This window comes from Gavia stellata, chromosome 17 (genome assembly GCF_030936135.1).
Source record: "Gavia stellata isolate bGavSte3 chromosome 17, bGavSte3.hap2, whole genome shotgun sequence".
NCBI lineage: Eukaryota > Metazoa > Chordata > Aves > Gaviiformes > Gaviidae > Gavia > Gavia stellata.
The window spans coordinates 2,746,021-2,764,145 of NC_082610.1; the positions used below are offsets into that span (position 1 = coordinate 2,746,021).

At 50.6% G+C, this 18,125-nt stretch overlaps 2 protein-coding genes across 2 annotated transcripts; one reads left to right on the forward strand and one right to left on the reverse strand.

Moving 5' to 3' along the window:
- Positions 1–35: 35 nt before the first annotated feature.
- FTH1 (ferritin heavy chain 1) lies at positions 36–4,887 on the forward strand. Its single transcript, XM_059825803.1, has 4 exons — positions 36–259; positions 2,265–2,411; positions 3,431–3,556; positions 4,548–4,887. Exons 1-4 carry the CDS (start codon positions 149–151, stop codon positions 4,710–4,712), a joined length of 549 nt encoding a protein of 182 aa, XP_059681786.1. The 5' UTR covers positions 36–148; the 3' UTR covers positions 4,713–4,887.
- A 3,093-nt stretch (positions 4,888–7,980) lies between these two features.
- Positions 7,981–15,713, reverse strand: LOC104251513 (bestrophin-1). The gene is made up of 8 exons (XM_009811879.2): positions 15,385–15,713; positions 14,348–14,442; positions 13,710–13,943; positions 12,483–12,637; positions 11,308–11,385; positions 9,583–9,735; positions 8,999–9,079; positions 7,981–8,136 (listed from the first exon to the last, which is right to left on the reverse strand). The coding sequence occupies exons 1-8, from the start codon at positions 15,534–15,536 to the stop codon at positions 7,981–7,983; spliced, it is 1,104 nt and encodes a 367-aa protein (XP_009810181.2). The 5' UTR covers positions 15,537–15,713.
- Between the last annotated feature and the right edge of the window lie 2,412 nt (positions 15,714–18,125).

The following is an 18,125-nucleotide window of genomic DNA, read 5'->3' on the forward strand; positions in this document are numbered from 1 at the left end:
CCGTTGCTCAGAGCGCGTCGGCGAGGCTGAGCGGAGCGGGTTCCTGCGTCAACAGTGCTTGGACGGAACCGGCCGCGCTCGGGCCCGCCGCCCCCACCGCTACTACCCGCGCCGTCGTACCCACCGACTCACCCCGTAAGGCAGCGCCATGGCAGCGCCCCCTTCCCAGGTGCGCCAGAACTACCACCAGGACTGCGAAGCCGCCATCAACCGCCAGATCAACCTGGAGCTCTACGCCTCCTACGTGTACCTCAGCATGGTGAGCGGCCCGGAGGGGGGGGACGGGGCGGAGTAGCCCGCTCGTGGGCTTGTCCGGTGTGGGGGGGGTGAAGGGAGGAGAGGCGTGGGGCCTGCTAGTGGGGAAGGGGGGGCGCTTCGGGCCTGCCCGGGAACGCCAGTGTTCAGGTAGGGGCGGGGGGGGTTAGGCCTGCCTCGGGGGGAGGCGGGCCCGCCCGCTGCGTCCTCTCCCCTGGGAGGGATGCGGGCCCGCCCTGTGTTTGGGCCCTGCCGGGGCGGGGGAAGAAGTGTCGCACCTTCTGTGTGAGCCCTGCCTGAGGAAGGGGGAGGGAAGGTATGGGGCTGGGGGGGCGGGTAGTGGTACGAGGGGAGGATCTTGTAAGGGATGAAGGCGTAGCTGGGGTGGGGGGCTGGCTGTCCCGTGTGCGCTCCCCACGGAGCGGGGGTTTTGCTGGCGCAGCTCGCTCTCCGGTACGAGCTCCGCAGGAGGGACCAGCCTGGGCTCTCCACACACGCTGGCCGAGCGGCCTGACCGGCTCGCAGGGAGGGGGCGCGGGCAAGGGCGGCTCGGCGGGGGGTTCCCGAGTGCCGGGCGGTGCCTGCGGGCGCAGCCGCGCTCCTCCTCCTCCTCCTCCTCCTCCCCCCTGCCTCCGGGGCGTTCTTGGCCTTCCCCGGGGGGTGGGGCGGCCGCTTGTTTTCTGTAGGTGAGGCCTTTATCTCGGTGGCGAACTTCAGTTACACGGTAACCGCTCTCTGTCCGTTGCCCTTGGCGGACTCGTTATCAGCACAGCTCAGCAGCTTCCAAGCGGCTCTGCCCTTGGGGCTGGGCTGGATAGCAGGAGTTGACTAACGAAATGATTGGCACCTTTCCCACGGGAGTTCTTGTCTCTGAGGCAAGGTTCTTTGTAGTTTCGAAGTGGAGTGGTAGGAATCAGTGGTTTCCTTGGCGCTGTGCTTACATGTCTCGCTTGGCATGAGATTCCCACTTTAGCCATAGCTGAGAAGAATAACTTGGGTCCAAAGAGCAGCTCTGACCTCTGTGCAGCGATCCTGGCGCTTTAGACATGCGGGTAACTTGAGACTTTCTGGTGATACTGCTATGTTGTGGCATTTAGGTGTAGAACTTCACAGTGTGCTTCTGTGTTACGATGATGGTCTGAACCTCAGCTACAAGCTGAATGTAATCATGCTGGTGGACGATAGTGATACACAAGCACCAGTGTCTTGCCTTGAACCTCCAAGCTGCTGGTTTAAGAGCAGAGAATTCTGTAGTAGTCTGTGTGGTAAATAACTGGCAGTTGATACAAAGCTTTCCATTGAATCCTGCCTAATGGCTCTGACCAAAGAACAAACAAGCTGTGCGATGACTTCTAACTGCTGTTACAGTTTTTTGGGCTTTCAAAAAAGGTGATCTTGTATTTGCTGTTGAATATGTATTTTAGTTCAGTTTATTTTTTGTCTTTTAAATGTGATACTAACTTTTTTTCCAAATGTAGGAAGTGTACTACTTAGTCTAATCCTTGATAAGCCTAGTAAAGCATGGGAGCTTTATTGCAAAAGTACCTTAAAGTTCTTGGCCACCCTTAACTGGTACTGCGAGTCAGAACCTTGACTTGTGATTATTGTAAACAAACTTAGGCAAACAAAGGGAGCAGGGAAGATGTCTCCTTCTTGAAAAAGGCTTCTCAAGTCTGCTGTGTTTAAGGCATTTGAGTGGTGCTCAGAAGAACAGGTATCCTTGTGGGGTGTGTGGTTGGTTTGGGTTTTTCTTGTGATACCATTTGTTTGTGTCCCTGGTGTTCATGATAGGGATACAGGTTAAAATTTAATCCTGGTTAGCTACTGTGGGAAGAGTTTAGCCCCGCTGCCTTGCTGTTGTCAGTGCTACTGCTAGCCTTAGCTTGGATTTCAGCCATCTTGAAGTAGGGCCAATAGGAGACATGTTTGAAGTTACAGTATGGCAGTGGCTTTGTGTGGCTGCTGGCGTGAGGCTTGGGGTTTTGAGCATATGAATTCTTATTTTTCAGTCCTACTACTTTGACCGGGATGATGTGGCTCTGAAAAACTTTGCCAAGTACTTCCTGCACCAGTCCCACGAGGAACGTGAGCATGCTGAGAAACTGATGAAGCTACAGAATCAGAGGGGCGGGCGCATCTTCTTGCAGGACATCAAGGTGAGGAGTGGAGCTAAGGGTTGTCCTGTCTAGTGCGGAACTAGACTTGTGGTCTGTCTCCAGGCTCGAAGGTGACAAATTTCCCTGTGGGTCCTCTCCCAGAAGGAGCAGCAGCTGACAGTAGATAAGCATACCGCATTGTTGCGATCTGTGTGTGGCGCTCAGCCCAAAATCTAGAGATCTGTAGTAATTTGATAATTTGTGCTGATCGACTAATAACAAGTACTTCTTGTGTAAGAAGATGATGCCTAGCCCTAGGTGGCTTGCTGTGGGGTAAGGGTAACTAGAATACAACTGGTTCATCTACCTTAAATTTAACAGCAAGAGCGTTTTTTGGTCTCTACACTGTTTTGTAGAGAACTTTTGACTTGCTTGCCATGGGAATATGAAATTTCAAGTTACCAATTGTTTGTTACGACTTGCTGCAAGGTTTCGTAGCACTGTTTTCTTGAAGTCGCTTTAATTAGACTGTTCGGAACAGCAAAAAGTAAGCAATGTTGTAGGGCCAGTTTAATGGAAGACAACTCTTCATGGGAAAAACAGCAAACAAAGTAAGTGGTGGGCACTTGAGAAGAATTCCCTGGCTTACTAGTAAGTCAGAGTACTTATAAACACGAGGCTCTATGCTAGGCAGTTCTGAGCTGAAGACTAGACTTGACTGTAGTGGTGTCTTTAACTGCTTCATTTCTGAGATTGTGCCCGTTGCCTACTTAGAGGCAGGTGTTTAAGCCAGTAGGTTATAACAGGAGGAGGAAGAAAGAAGTTGGGTAGCTGTCTTGCCTATAAGAGCTCAGAGAACATAATACGAGGAGAACCTAGGGAATGGGGACAGGTCTGGGACTTGAAGCATGCATTCACCTCTGTTCAGAGTGTGCACTGTGTTTCGGACAAATTTTTTGAAGATACCTAAATGCCTGAACTTGGTCTAAACTGGCTTTGAGACTGATCTAAAAAGACTTTGCTCCCTAATGGTCTGTGGGTACTTACAGAAAATATGGTCATGTGCTTGCCCCTTCTAGAAGCCAGATCGTGATGACTGGGAGAATGGACTGACTGCAATGGAGTGTGCCCTGCACCTGGAGAAGAACGTGAACCAGTCACTGCTAGAACTGCACAAATTGGCAACTGAAAAGAATGACCCACACGTAAGTGGATGCTGAAGCTGAGAAGGTGGCTGTGCAATGACGGGGCTTGTATGTGTCTGATTGTGTGGGTTTGGGGGTGAGTTATGTGTACCTGCTGTTTCCTAAAGGTGAAAAAAGGGTGTGAACTAGTGGTGTAGCCCTGGAAGAGCCCAGGTGTCAGCCTGTACCTTAGCCGTTTGGTAGGGTTATTGCCATGTCTTTCCAGGAGGACCAGTTACAGCATGTTAGGGTGGCTGAGGCCTGCCTTACGGAACAGTGGGTGCATCGCTTTGCTCAAACCCTTCTGTTGCTCTTGGGAATGGAGAGCACTCAAGTAAACAGCATTTTGAAGAGAAGAAACGCATTAAGCTCTAAGGAGAAGGCTTGTTTCTGTGGGGATGAGTTCTTCAATGGATGCCTGTAAGGCTGTCATAAAACTTCGACAGTCACTTCTTCCGAATGTTAAAAGCCCTGATGTTTCAGAATACAGTGTCTGAAAACACAGGTTTCTTCACCGGTGGAATTTATTGGCAAGGCTGGATTGAGGCTTCTTAGTGTCAAGAAGAGATTAGGATGTGTCTGAATCCAAGTACTCTTGGGAGTGTCCAGTGTGAGTTAGAGGGACTTTTATAAAAAAGAAACAACATAGCTGGACTATTCTACAGGTGTAAATCCTCGTGGTCATGAATTCAAGGACTGTGCAGTGGGGGCTTCTAAATCTGTTCAGAAACTTGGCTTCTTGTGGTGAGGAAGAGGGAGGACTTCCTGAGTTGACATTGTACTGTGGTTCTGGAGCTTGTGTGCCTAGATAAGCCTGCCTCACTGTGGTCTTGTTCTGGCATTGCTGTGGCAAAACTAAAGGCTTCTTCCTCTCGGGTTTCTTCTGCAGCTTTAAAACTGTCATTCTGCATCTCCTCCTTTCTGTAGAGAGAGTTGGTAGGATTTCAGATGCTGCTTGAGCAGGATAAGCTGTGTTCAGGCCTACATTTAAACTCTTTTGTCTCCCTTTCAGTTGTGTGACTTCATTGAGACTCACTACCTGGATGAACAGGTGAAATCCATCAAAGAGCTGGGTGACCATGTGACCAACCTGCGGAAGATGGGGGCACCAAAATATGGCATGGCAGAGTACCTCTTTGACAAGCACACCCTCGGGGACAGTGACAATGAGAGCTGAAGTCTTGCCAAGAGCCACCCTGTGGGTTTCAGTGGGACTCCTACTTTACTGTCCAGCCATGCATGCATCTTCAGCTATCTAGATAAACAGTTCTCACACTCTGTACCAAATATCACCTCTCTTTTCTCTTGTGTTTTGTGTATTGCCCTCCATCCAATAAAGTGACTTGGTTCAAGTCGGCTTTTTCTGTTACTCTTGGGAGCGAGAGGCCTGTACTTGCAGGACTGTGCTCCGTAGTCTCTGTTGTGACAGTCATCTTAAGTTGGGCATGGATGACAGAATATATTAGAGGGGTCATAGAGGCATCAGGTTTTACTTGCTTAGTGCTTTTATGAAAATGACTGTGTCTTCCAATCCAGTGGGATCTACTGCAGGAATTGCTTAGTGACTAAAGTTGTGTTTTGAAATGCCTTTGCCACCAAAGCTGTTGCTGTAGTAAATGCTCAAGGAAAGGAAGGCTTGAATATCTGTGCTTGCTGAATTGGTCCCTGTGAATTCAGAAGAGGCTTCTGAAGGGGGGGTTAGCGCCTCCCTAGGCATCATGCCTGTCTTACAAATGTTGTGTGTGGAGAAAACATGCTGTGAATCAAGACTTTAGATCTGTGTATTATAATCGGGCGGGACTGAAGCAGCAGTGCTGCAGGAACTGCCTCGAGGACAGTGTATTGGGAGTGGCTGCAGGGGGTGGTGACATCTGCCTAGGTCTAGCAGCTGTACTGGGAAGGCATGTGGGAGGTAGATGTCATCTGTCATGTGTCCCCTGTGGTAGGGGAGACTTTCAGCTGTTTCTGAAGACAGAAGTAGGAAAACCATGGTTTCTATAAATTCCTATTTGTTGCAACAAAACTAAAATGAGGAAATGAAACGGATGGTCCTGGGCTTCAGCCTTGCTTTTATTTTCTTAGAGAAGACAGTAAAAAGTCACAGCTGTATGGTGTTTGCTACCATCTGGATGACTTGCTCTCTGAGCACTGTCAAATAGGTGGCTGATGGGATGTGGAACTTCAAAAGGAAACGATGTGTTGGGCAAATAGCACTGACTACAGCCACCTGGTCTAGTGGACACTTGCCCTGCCTTATCCCATTCCTTTTCCAGTACTGGAAAACACCAGCTAGACATGACTTCAAGAAGCACTGTGGGTCTGCATCGCAGATGGTGTGACTTGCTTCAGTCCCTTACTTTCCCTGGAGTATCTTCTCAGTAGTGCAAGTCCTGCCTGAAACTTGTAAGGGGTCTTGTGACAACTGTTAATGTAAAGCTCAAGTTCCAATTGCTGTGATGAGGAGGGGGGAGGTATCTGTATTAACTACATTCCTCTTCTGTTTTGGGCTACACCTGCACTCCAGCTTCTTCAGGCTGGTACCTGCTGAGCTATTGCTCTGCTGTTGGGTATCTGCAATACTTAACACTCAAAGTCTTATTTGTTCTTTTGCCACAGATGTAGAGGTGGTTTTTTTGTTTGTTTTGTTACTGTTGCAACACAATTTGTGCCTGCTGCTGCACCTGAGGCCAGTTGCAGTGGGTCATTAGTGCTGGCTTTAGCCTGGGCTGGTCTCTAGCTGCATGCTCCAGCAGTAGGTGGTTTGGCTGCACTGCCCTTCTGTTCGGGTGAGTGCCAGCGTGGCCAGGTGTAAAGATGCTGCAATATCACTAATACAGCCGATATCTCAACAGAACCGTGTGCTTCTTGGTCTCCTCTAGCAGTACTGATAGGTCTGCTCTTCACATGTGCTTTCACTGGTCTCCATGATCACCTCCATCAGCCCCACGTAGTCACCTTCAGCTAGGGAAATGCCAGAGTCATTGGGAGATGGACTCTCTGCTCGTCTTGGCTCTTTTGTAGGAGGAGTATTAGTGCTTCCATTTCCAGTATCTCTTGCGGTCCTGGAAACCTCTGCTGGATGTTGGTCTGGAGCACTGGCTGCATCTTCTAAACTTAAGCTGCGAGCTTCAGGGCCTATGTTCCCCATGTGGGATCTCTCCAGGACTGGAGATGTTACGGGAGTGAAGGAGAAGCAGAGGGAGGCACTGCCTCCGGGTGTTTTGTTACTGGGGGTGTGAAAGGCACTCGAATGCTCAGAATTGGGGGTGGCTGATGCTGTGTTCTCCAGGGTTAGCCAGGGTGGGTGGGAACCTTTCAAGTTCTTTGGACTCTTGAAGCTACCCTGCTTCTCGTGGTCTGGGGACTCTGCCAAGAAGGGGAATTTAGGGCTGTCTGGTGCTGCGGACTGACCTCCTGGACTTCCTGTGGTGGCAGCTTCTTTGCTTTTACTGTTAGAGTTGCTCTTCTCTTCTACTGTTACAACCAGCGAGTCAGGACCTTTGCTCCGATCTGTTGGCCAAATAAATGTTTCCTTTGCACCTGAGCCAAGGGAGCTCTGGCTTTTATACACATCGCTGACTCTGGAAGGTGAGGAATTGACAATGACATCCCTAAGGGAATTTGAGCATGCAGCGATGCTGGAGAGTGCAGGAGGCTTCTTGCGGCCTTGGCGTCTAGAAGGGAAGATCATGGGGATAGAGCTGATCGGTGTTTGTGGAGCACTGTAGAAACCAGGTCTCTCATAAAATGGGGTTGACATGAAGGCATCAAACTCCCTTAGTTTTCCATCTTCACTGTCCCACTGCTCCTGTGAGCTGGAGTCTCCCCTTGGCTGATTGATACCGCAAGGGCTTCCAGACTTGCCCATATCTTGGTACGTATAATGGGAGAAGGGGGATGTGGGGTCTCCTCGCCTGCGCAGCAGGTTCATCCGGGAAGAGGACCTGGAGAAGCTTGGTGACTGGACACCAAGGAGGCGGCCCAGGTGTCCCAGTAATGGTGTGGAGTGGTTGGCCTCCTCGTTCTCTTTAATTTGCTCCAGGGGCTGGAACTCCATCTCTTCTTTCTGCATGCTGGGGAAAGGCAAAACGGGCTGTTACACAGCCACAAAAGGAGGTGGTTTCTGGCGGAGAGGCTGGCAGCACAGGGAACGCTGCTGCCAGTGGTAAGCCTCTCTCTTCCTGTATTGCCATTAGAGATGTGTTAGGCCCTCCACAATAGGGATGCTCATAGGAGAGGGGAGCAGGACAAGAGGTCAGAGGCATGCTTTTCCATGGAGGATGTTGGCTATCATCTTTGGATGAGCCTAAAAGTATCTTAGAGCAAGATTTCGGAGACTATGGATAAGGATACTACTGCTTGCTCTTACTCCTCAAGTATAAGATCTTGCACGAGACCTGATCCAAGGTGTAAATGTGGACTGTTCTGACACCCTGTGGCTGCCCTCACCTGATATCAAAAGTTGAGCCAAGGAATGATGGGCGCTTGTACTCAGCAGTGGCTGCGGTGTAGGGTGGCTGGGGGTCAGGCTCGTTCCAGTATAGGTCCTTCTCCAGAATGGGTAAATCCTGATGCATCTCATCCACTGCCATAAGGGAGACCTGCAGGGGACAGCAGAGATGTCATACGGGGTGAGCAGCATTAAGTGTGCCTATTATCAGTGGACAAAGGAATGCAGGGCAGGAGGAAGCAATGTAGCACGTAAGTGAGGCAAGTGGCTGGGTTTGCTATGTGGTTTCCTGTCACTCGGGTTGTTTTTCACACTGGGAGATTTGTTTAATTGGAAGGAAAGTGATGCTGAAGGAGACAGGAAAGCAATATGCTCACTGAGACAGAAGGGCTAAGTGTTAGGAAGGGCTGAAGGTGGAGAGTTACTGCATGGAAGAAAGCAGAGGAGGCAGTTTTAGATACAGACACAGGGTGGAAAAAGCTAGGGAGAGGCAGGAATGATGCGTCATTAAAAGGTAGCAAGGGTGTGAAACAAACAGCCTGGATCCATCTTGTGTGCCAGAGCATGGGCTAAAGCTGCAGTCAGCCTCTGTGTACAAAGATACGCCAAAAGCCCTGTCTTCCCTGGTGTGGGGGGGTCTTCCTGGCACAGGCCTTGCCCCACATTCTTCCTGGAGCCTGGGATGTCTCCTTGGCTGCTGAGGGTGAACAGTGAGCCGGCCACCTTCACCCTCGTATTTGTTGGGAAGCCTTATGCTCTCCTGCTTTCCTAGCCATCTCCCTCTGAAGATCCTGGGCTCCTTCTAAACATGCAGCCACCGACACCTCAGGAAAGTACCAGGGCAACAGGGACTGCTTCTCCACACCATTGCAGGCACGGGAGGTGGGCGGCAGAGGTGCTGCAGGAGAACTTCGTGACTGCCCTGATGGGGCTTGCTAAACCCTCGGGTGCAGTCCTGCCTCAGTGTTCCTCTGCAGGTCAGGCTCATCTGGAGGATCCTGCCTTCACTTTACCTGCAGGTTCCTGTCGATGAGCCAGTTGGTTTCAAAGTCATCATCGTCCTCCCCAAAAGGGTTGATGAGTTGCTCGGCCACCTGCGTGTGGAGAGCGCATAGCAAAGGTCATCATGGTCATACCTGCCCCTTTCTCTGCAGGGAGAAGGCCTGTGGGGCAGTCAAGTGTGATGTCCCCTGAATTTGGAGCAATGCTGTTCCTCCCAAAAAGGGAGTGGTTAATGGAGGCTTGCCAGCGGCTGGGAGACAGTGATACATGCAGATAACTGTCCCTTGCTCGCATAGCCCTCCTACAACTGCAGACCACCACTGCAGGTAAAGCGTAGCCCACTGCCTCTCTTTTTCCCCAAACTAGTCAGGACCAAACCTTAGGAAAGGTGGAGCTGATCTCCAGGGCGAGACACTTAGAAACTAAGAAGGTCTTGGCAATACCCTCAGCCCCTCTTGGCTTCCCTTTTGTCTGCTGGCACCTGGCATGTTGCCCATAGGCCAAAGAACACAGCTGGGTCCTTGGGGAGCACACACTGGGAAAAAACCCTTGGTGGGTTCAGATTCCAGCTCCAGACATGTTTTCTTGGACTTACCTTTAACCAGCCAGCATAGAAGAAGAACTGCAAAAATGTGAAGACAGGCACGAAGAGATCTAGTTCATGGCCAGGATATGCTTTTTCTGGATCCAGGAACTGCCGCCCGATCAGACAGGCCAGGAAGAAGCTGTAAACAGCCACGGTCACCACCTGGGAAAGATGCCAGGGGACACACCAGAGGAGCTTGAGTTTCCAGCTTGCTTTCCCAGCATCTCTCTTCAGTCCCACCCCACACATCTCCAAACAGTGGCAAGCTGCTGCAGAGCTGCTGGCTCTGTAGCCTTTTGAAAGCCTTGGATTCAGTTATGACAGGCTTCTCCTCTGCTTTTTGCAGGAAGATGCATTTCCACTGCAGAAAGCTTTAAATACACCCTTTGCCCTTTAGCTGTTACATACACTGTATTTCATTCCCTGCTGTCCCTGGAATGACATCTGTGTAGGCGTCACAGAAAGATAGTGGCAGAAGAAAGCATGTGACATCATGGATGGAAAGAGCTTGAACAGCTGCCACATGGCTGCACGCTTGTTCTGCTGCTGATGTAAGGGGTGCTGTGAGCTCTTTTCATTCTTGCCCTTGCCTCTCCTGAAAGCTGTCTTGAGCCCCTCATGGCTCAGTCCGTGCTGGCAGGGTGCTTCCAAGTTGGGGAGAGGAACCCTGGCAGTGCTGCCAGCTCTGAACTAGCTCTTTCCTTCCTGGTCCTCATGCTGGGCCTTTTTTATATTTGCCTGCTTGCTTGCTTGCCCGGATTTCAGGCTGCAACGAGCTTTGTGCTTTTCTCTGTAATCATGGGACTGGAAACTTTCCCTTTTCAAATTAAAAGCAGCTGAGACTCTCGCATGGTCTCTTGACGCAACAAGCAAAGGGGTTCAAAACAAACACCCAGCATCACAAGGCTCTCGAGCTAGTGAACAGTGCAGGACTGTTTCATGATGGGCAGGATACAGAGTGCCTGGAATGACAGACTTTTTGTTGTGGATGGGCACCTTTAAAAAAATGGGTCGTGTACTGCAGGGGGGGCAAAGACATGCTATGATACTGCTTTTGCTCCTAGTGTGCAGGGGACTGGTCTGTGCAGGAATATCGTTTCCCAACGTGTTCCCCACTAACCCTCAGCGCTGTATGAACGGAAGCAGTTCCCGTTTCACGGCGGAGTGTATTAGTGTTATCTGAGCAGCTGGATTGTATGAGACAAAGGAGCAAGTTGGTGCCGAAGCGTCTGTCTGGGTTTGCATCGAGAGAGCTATTAAACAGCCGAGCACACGCACACAGCTCTCTTTCACACACGTGGCACAACTCCATCAGAGCTGCCCTGCCTGCTGGAGCAGCTTTGCTGGCAGAGAGATCTCAGCTCTGCTGAGGAGGAAGAAATCACTTCAGGGACATGCGCACTGCAAGGTGGTGCGGGGAGCGGGTCCGTGTGTATCTGTGTTTCCCGTGTACCCCTGTGGCACACATCATGGTTAGTTATCCCTGGACAGTGGGTGTTTCTGTAGAGGTGGCTGTGTCTGAGTTATGGAAATATGCTCGGCTGGGTGTGTGCTGCTGAGTTACGTATATGAGAGAGCCGACGTGTGTAGGTGGGGATGAGGGGTCCAAGTGTATCTTGTGTCAGCGTGGTGTGTGTGGGTCGGGTCTGGATGTAAATGGGGATGCCCCTTGTAGCGTGGGGCAGTGTACACAGGCAGGCAGCAGAGGAGTAGGTGTGGGGGATCCCTTCTCACCTGAGTGTAGACCAGGGGGATGCTGATCCAGTCATACCCGTAGAGTCGCCCGCACTGGCTGCGCAAGGTGTTGAGCTCCTGCAGCAGGGAGAAGGAATGGTCTGTCAGCATAACTTTGCATCTCCTTGCTGGGGACACTGAGCCTCGCTGGCCCCGTCGCCCTTCATTGCTCCAGCCCATTCCCTCCCACTCACACCTCCTCTGGAAGGGGGGGCTCAGCCAGGACTCCAGCTCCCTTGGTGCCCAGCCTCACCCCAGCAGACCGCCAGCAGGATCTCACACTTGCCCTGGAGGAACTCCTTGCTGCCTGGGTACCTCCATGTGAGCCCAAGATCCCTTCCTAGCTCACTTCATAGCAGAGTTTATCTCTTCACAAAATGAGCAGCCAGCAGGTTAGGCAAAGAATGTCTCAGGAGCATCCATTTCTCTCTCCTTACTGTATAGTGAGTCTAGATAAATAGCCCAAGGGAGATCTCTCTCTCTGGGCAGATGAATCTCACTCCAGGCAACAGAAACAATGTGACTTTCTCTGCACATGAATACCAGGAAGGATGAGTTGCTCTGGACCTTTTTTCTCTGCAGCTGGGCAGGGATTGTTGCCAGGTCTTGCCTGTGGAGCATGGCCTGCTTCCCAGGAATATCTAAGAGTTTTCAATAGTGAAGTTTTCTACAGGGACCTGGGTTGTTGGGGATGCTTTTGACCTCTCCTGGTCTCTTCCAGATACACGTTTCCTTGTGCTTCCTTGCATCTTTCCATCTGTATCCTAGAGACCTCCACCGGCCACTGTCGTTGGCTGCTCTGGAGTGTGTGAAGGCTGGAGGAAAGCTGATCAAGGACGTGCTACATGGGTGTCTCCCATTACTACACCTAAATGTGAGTCCCATGGTTCCTCGCAGTCCCACATTTGAGAAAGATGTCACATTCCCCTCACCTCTACTGTATGTGATGTTGCTACCATGTCAGCAGGCCATGAAAAGCTCTGTTCTGTCACAAGCTGGAAAGCGGCAGTGGGGGCATTTCCTATCAAAGTTAATGTAATATCCTCAGGGACAGGCTTGGCTCACTGTCCTACCTCACCATTGCTATTCCTTGCTTGACTCTGGAAATCCCTGTACTTCCACCCATGGGACTGGACGAGGATCTCAAACAGTTACCTATTGCCTCTGTCACTTACATTCAGGATGCCTTGGAGCAGCACGCTGTCCCGGATCCTCCCCTCATTCCTTGCCTTCACAGCCAGATTGGAGAACCACACACACGGGATCCAAAACTTGTTGTGGGGGGAATTCAAGCTCTCAAACTTCTTGTGCTCTTCTGGTGTCATGAGGCCTAGGTTGAAAAGAGTAGAGGTGAGAGGGAGAGGGATGGCCATAGAAGGCAGAAAGAAATTGATCTGGTCTGAAATGAAAACATCTAAATCTCAGATGGTCACCTGAGCTCTCCTTAAAAATCATAGGAAAGACTCAGGCACTCAGCCTTTGGAAAACACATAGAAGGAAGGCAAGTCATCTTAAAACACTGAGTTAGTGTGAGAGGCTGGCTTTATCTCATTTCACTTTGGATGTCTGCAGCATATCTGATCAGATCACAGCCAGGAGAGAGATAAAGTACTGTTGAGGGTGCAGTTGCCTGGTGTACTCAGATATTTGTTGAGAATGGGATAACTTGTGTCCTAGAAGTGCCTCTTGCTCTCTCTGGATTGCAAAGGGAACCCAGTTGATGAGGGCAGGTGCAGACATCTCCCTTTGGGCAGACTGGGAAATGTTGTACCTTGACGAGCATCTTCAGAGAGGATTCAGGGAGACCAGCGGTTAAGGTCGGAGGTCTGAGGCTCCAATTCCCACCTGCCCAGAGGAAAATTGTTGCCCTAAGGGAGGACAAGCATACCACTTGGCAGGGGTCTGCTTGTGCTCTGCTATAGATCTGTGCACAGGGTCATTTACTACAGAGAGCTCTTCTCTTCCCATGCACACTGTCAGCGCAGGGCGAGCAGCTCCCAGTGAAGTTGCTGCACCACAGTTACCCTAATCTGATCAGCCAGGGCTGCCCTGTGACTTGCAGCATATCTGCATTCACAAGCCACATCTCGACACTCTCCTTACATAAAAAATTGGGGCAGAGACCCTTCATCTTTCAAACAAGCCTTCCAGCCACTAGTAGGAACAAGCATGCTGTGCAATGGGGAAATATAAACAGTTGATTATTTCAGAAGAGCAGAGCTAGGGCATGAGCAGATGCTTAGCACCCGCTGCAGACATCAGCTGAGCACATTGCAGCACTATCCCATCTCCAGCCTGGAGGTCATGTGGCCCTTTCCAAGGCTCTTTGCCCCAAAACCAGCAGCAAGGTGCTGCTGTCTGCCTGGTGCCAGAGCTGTGCAGAAGGCAGTACCAGTACTGACCTGCCCTCACGACATGCTCCATGCTGGGGAAGCGCTTGTAGACAGCAGTGCTGACTGAGCGCAAGATCAGCACGCTGCACAGGTTGCTGTAGCGCATGAGGGTGCGCCGCAGGAGCCGCCCGTACTCATCCTCTCCATCCACGTTGCAGGAGACCAAGTTCATGATGCGATCAGGCCATGGGATGCTCTCGTACTGAGCCCACCAGCGGGACACCACCAGAGCCACGTAGAAACCTACAGGTGAGCTGAGCAAATTAGTCATCCTAAAGGAGTGGGAGATTTAAATGCTCGTGTGTAGGAAGGCTGGTACTGCTCATACGGGAATGGGTGCAGGCATGCCTGGAGGGCAATTCAGATCTCCATGCTAAAGTTAGAGTCTGGGTTTCACGGTTTATTTGGTGGCTGCCTTCCTGGCAGAACCCAGAACATGCTAGTATATCTGGTCAGTGCAAGCTGGGTGCTGGGGGCATACCTCACAGCTGCACCATGGAATGATGTATTCTGCTTGAGGAGTTATACAAAGGCAGAGGGAGGGATCTGCTCAGCAAATCTTGCCTGCCTGCAGAGCTATATCAAACCAGGGAGAAGAAATGCTGTCCCTTTCCCCGCCTTGTGTGTTCCCAGACAGAGCTCCTTACCCAGCACAAAGGACACGGGGATTAGCTCAGCATAGCTGTTGCAGTAGAGTGCCAGCTTCTCAAACATCAGCCTTTGGCTCTCACTCAGGATCAGCCTAAAAGGGAGAAACAAAAGCATCAGCCTCAAAGACGAGTCTGTGCCTTGTTGGGCCTGCTGCGATAGGAGCCTGGCAAAGGAAACAAGTATGGGTAGTCACAACACTGCCACACCGTGAGTTTGGGGATGATGTGTGTGAAGAGGCCTCGCGAGCCTGGGACATCAGCCCACTTCCCCAGAATACCCCGCTGACCATTCCAAAGGAGCCAGAACTGGTCACTGACAGAGAGCGTGTGGTACATGATGCAGTCTGATGTCAGGGACCATGCCTATTTTTCTCACTCGGGAGAGTGCTATGTGGTATCCAGAGTTTGCCACAGGGCTAGGATGTGCACCACAGTTCACTTAATATCCCGCAAAACGTCAGTCCAAGCTCTGCTCTTATGTGAGTTCCTGCCTCTTTCTTAGATCTGCTTTCCTACTTCCGTGCTGCATCTGTGATTGAACCAGCCGGGGGAGTTCCTTGTCTTTCCTCACCAAAACCAGACCAGCCACAGGGTGCAGTTGCCTTATCAAAGATCTGTGGTCCCAGAGCTGATGTCTGCTCTCAGAAATGTACCCAAGGTATCGCCTGTTGTGTAACAAGGGAAACTCTCTCCTAAAGCTCCTCGCTGTGGAACATCTCCAGTACTAGTTCAGCCTTGATCTCCGCTGATCTACACACTATTTGTCTGTAGGTAATCATCAAATGCAACTGCTCATCCCAGGGAAGAGAAACTGTGTTACTTCCCAGGACAGAAAAAGATTTGTCAGCAGCTAAGCTGTATTGGAGCACTGAGGAAGGACCTTTCCTTTCCTCCTGTGAACAGAGGCTGGTGAGTGGCTGGCCAGCTCCTCTTCACCAGGATCACTGTCCCAATCCTGTGTTGCTCAATTGTCCTGCTCCAGGACAGGCTGAGAGTGAGAGGCTGTGTTAGTGTCGGGGTGTGAGGATGCTTACCTGTAGACAAGACTGATGGTGAAGTAGAGAGAGATGAAAATAAGGAACTCGGAGTAGAGAAGTTTGTAGATACTTCCTTTCCATTGGAGCAGGAGCTGTGAGAAGGTGCCTAGGCGGGCATCAGCCACACGGTTGGTGTATGTCACTGTCATCACAGATCCTAGTGGAGACACAAAATAAGCCGATGTTGAAGCTGCCAGCAAGCTTGCACAGAGGGAGGAGACAGGGACACTGCAAGTGTCCCAGCAAGCAAGCAGGCAGGAAGGGAGGGAAGGAAGGAAGGAACAATGAGTTGAGATCAAAAGACAGGGAAGATGAAGTCAGAGAACCAGGAGGAAATTTATGGTAGGCAATTCATTTCATGAGCTTGCCATCGTCTTCCTGTCTTTGAGCTGCATGTGAGCTGGTTCTAATGATAGAGAATATACATTCTGGTGGAGCCCTTGGTTTCTAGTGTTTGACTGTTGGCATTCAAGTGGGGCTGGTTGGTCGGAGTGGACAGAGCCCACGTGCCACTCCCTCCCACAAAACAGTTGTTTAAGATTAATTCTTAGTGTCACAAACTCCGAAGTTGCTTACCCCTTTTTTTTTTTTGGTAGTATTTGCTTCAAATATGTTGTTTCTCTAAATCTGCTTGTTGGGAAGCACGTTCCTGGAATACTGATGGCAAAAAAAAAAAACCACCCAAGAAACCAAAGGAAAGCAAAAACCCCAAAATGAGAGATTTCTTTGTACTGATCCAGATGAAGGTACCCCTGGAGATTTGACAGTTTTGGTAGCACTTGCCCAACAAGTATAGCTGTCTTTTTAAATTTGGGCTGAGGGCCATATCTGGACTATGCTGGTCCTAGTCTCACAGGCAGAACAGCCCTCCCCGTTAGAGAGCTGAGGGATGGAGCTTGGCTAGGCTCACAAGAGAACAAATTCCAGCAACTCCACCTCCCCTCTCCTTCAACCATACATTGCACAATAAATCACACTGGATGAAAAAAGGCATTCAGGCTCGTGAAATGTTTCCCAAACATTCAGCATCCCCATTGCACTTCTTCTAGTCTAACCCTGGATAAATAATTCTTTATCATGAATTAATGATCAGACTCACATTCATATAAGCCTGAATTTGTAAAAAAAACAAAACAGACCAGTGTAATCCATGCCAGGCAGATAGTTGAGTGATCCCTTGGTTTATAAATAATTATCCAATGTGAAACTATTGGTATTTCTAAATCTTAACATGTTACCAGAATGTTACACAGACATTGCTATCTAACAGAGGCAATAATATTAATAGTTATGGGGCCTTGGGCTCTTTCCTGAATGATGGAGGCAAAGAAGCACTTTGAGGGACAATTCAGACCTTACTGCTCTGTAGCAGCAGCTGAAGGCAGGTAAGTTTGTGTCATGCTCCTCATTTAAGCATCTCACTGAAAGATGTACAGCTAAGTGGGGACAGCTCAGGCCCCAGTCTGCTGGTGCTGTGAAGACAAACAGCAAACTCTTTTGTTGGCTACTTCAACCAAATAGCATCTTTGTCCTGGCTTTGGCTTTTTGGTGCTGCTCCTCCTTTGCGTTTCCCTGTCACAACTCTCCCTGAATCCCCTCTCACAGGTTATATCGGAGGAGCAGAGCTGGCACCTGCCCTGCCGAGGGCTCCCCAGCTGCACAAATGCAGCTTTCACTAGAGCCTCATGTACATTCATGCCGTTTCCATGTGTATTTCTGGCCAGTGCACAGGACTTAGAAGAGTGGTTTTTAACTGCCCTAGAGACTGCACACACAGGGGCTATGCAGATGAGAAATGTATTCAAACACCCATAAATTTGTTGGGGGCTGCTTACAGAAAGCTGACTGTTTTCTCTATGCTTTGGGTCTTGAAAGTGCTCAGGGAGACTCTTCATTACGTAATTCAAATACAGATTCACTTTTTACCAAACATGGAAAACTTCAGCTCTTGCCCATGTTAATAATGGATGTCACCCACCTCTATGGAGTTCTGCTCCGGCACGGGATATGGGGCTTTTCCCGGTGCTTTTTCCTCCAGCCTTGAATGGTTAAGGCATTTCCCTGCCCACCTGCCAGCCGGTGCGGGACTGCCCCGGGATGTCACTCCAGCTGGCACACTCAAAATACCGTTTGGAATTGAGGTATGTGGTGGGAGGTGACTCACCGCAGCACCAGCTCTGGCACACCGGAGTCAGTGTGGGGAGGAAGAGCCATCCCTTGTCCGGCGCCCGCACAGCCCGCTCCCCAGGGAGCTGCTGCCTGCCACTGCCTGCATCCGCCTGCCTGAACCGTCCGGACTAACCGTTGCACCTGGGGGTTGACTGACACTAATCAGACTGTGGGAGTTCACAGCAACCAAGATCCCACAACAGCAAGCCTGCATCAGGTGCGTTACCCACCGCGTGAGACGACAAACAGACACGAGCAGCTATTGCAAAGACGGAGAGCAAGCAGGCAGAGTGGATAGATGGAGTGAGAGGAGGTCACGGATAGGCAGGAAGATAGATCTTTGAAGGAATCTATCGGCTCTTGGGAGGACTAGATACTTACAGTCACGGGCTCCTGAGCTGCGCTGGAGGCTGTGGAGGTTTGGTCCCGCACGTGTCCTTGCTGGGTCCTTTGTGGCCCGCGCCACGGCCCGCCTCCTCGTGCCCCCTTGGCTCGTGGGGGGATTGAACCTGACAGACACGGTGTGCTAAGGAGCCTGAAACCCACTTGGGAGCTGCAGCCGGTCACTT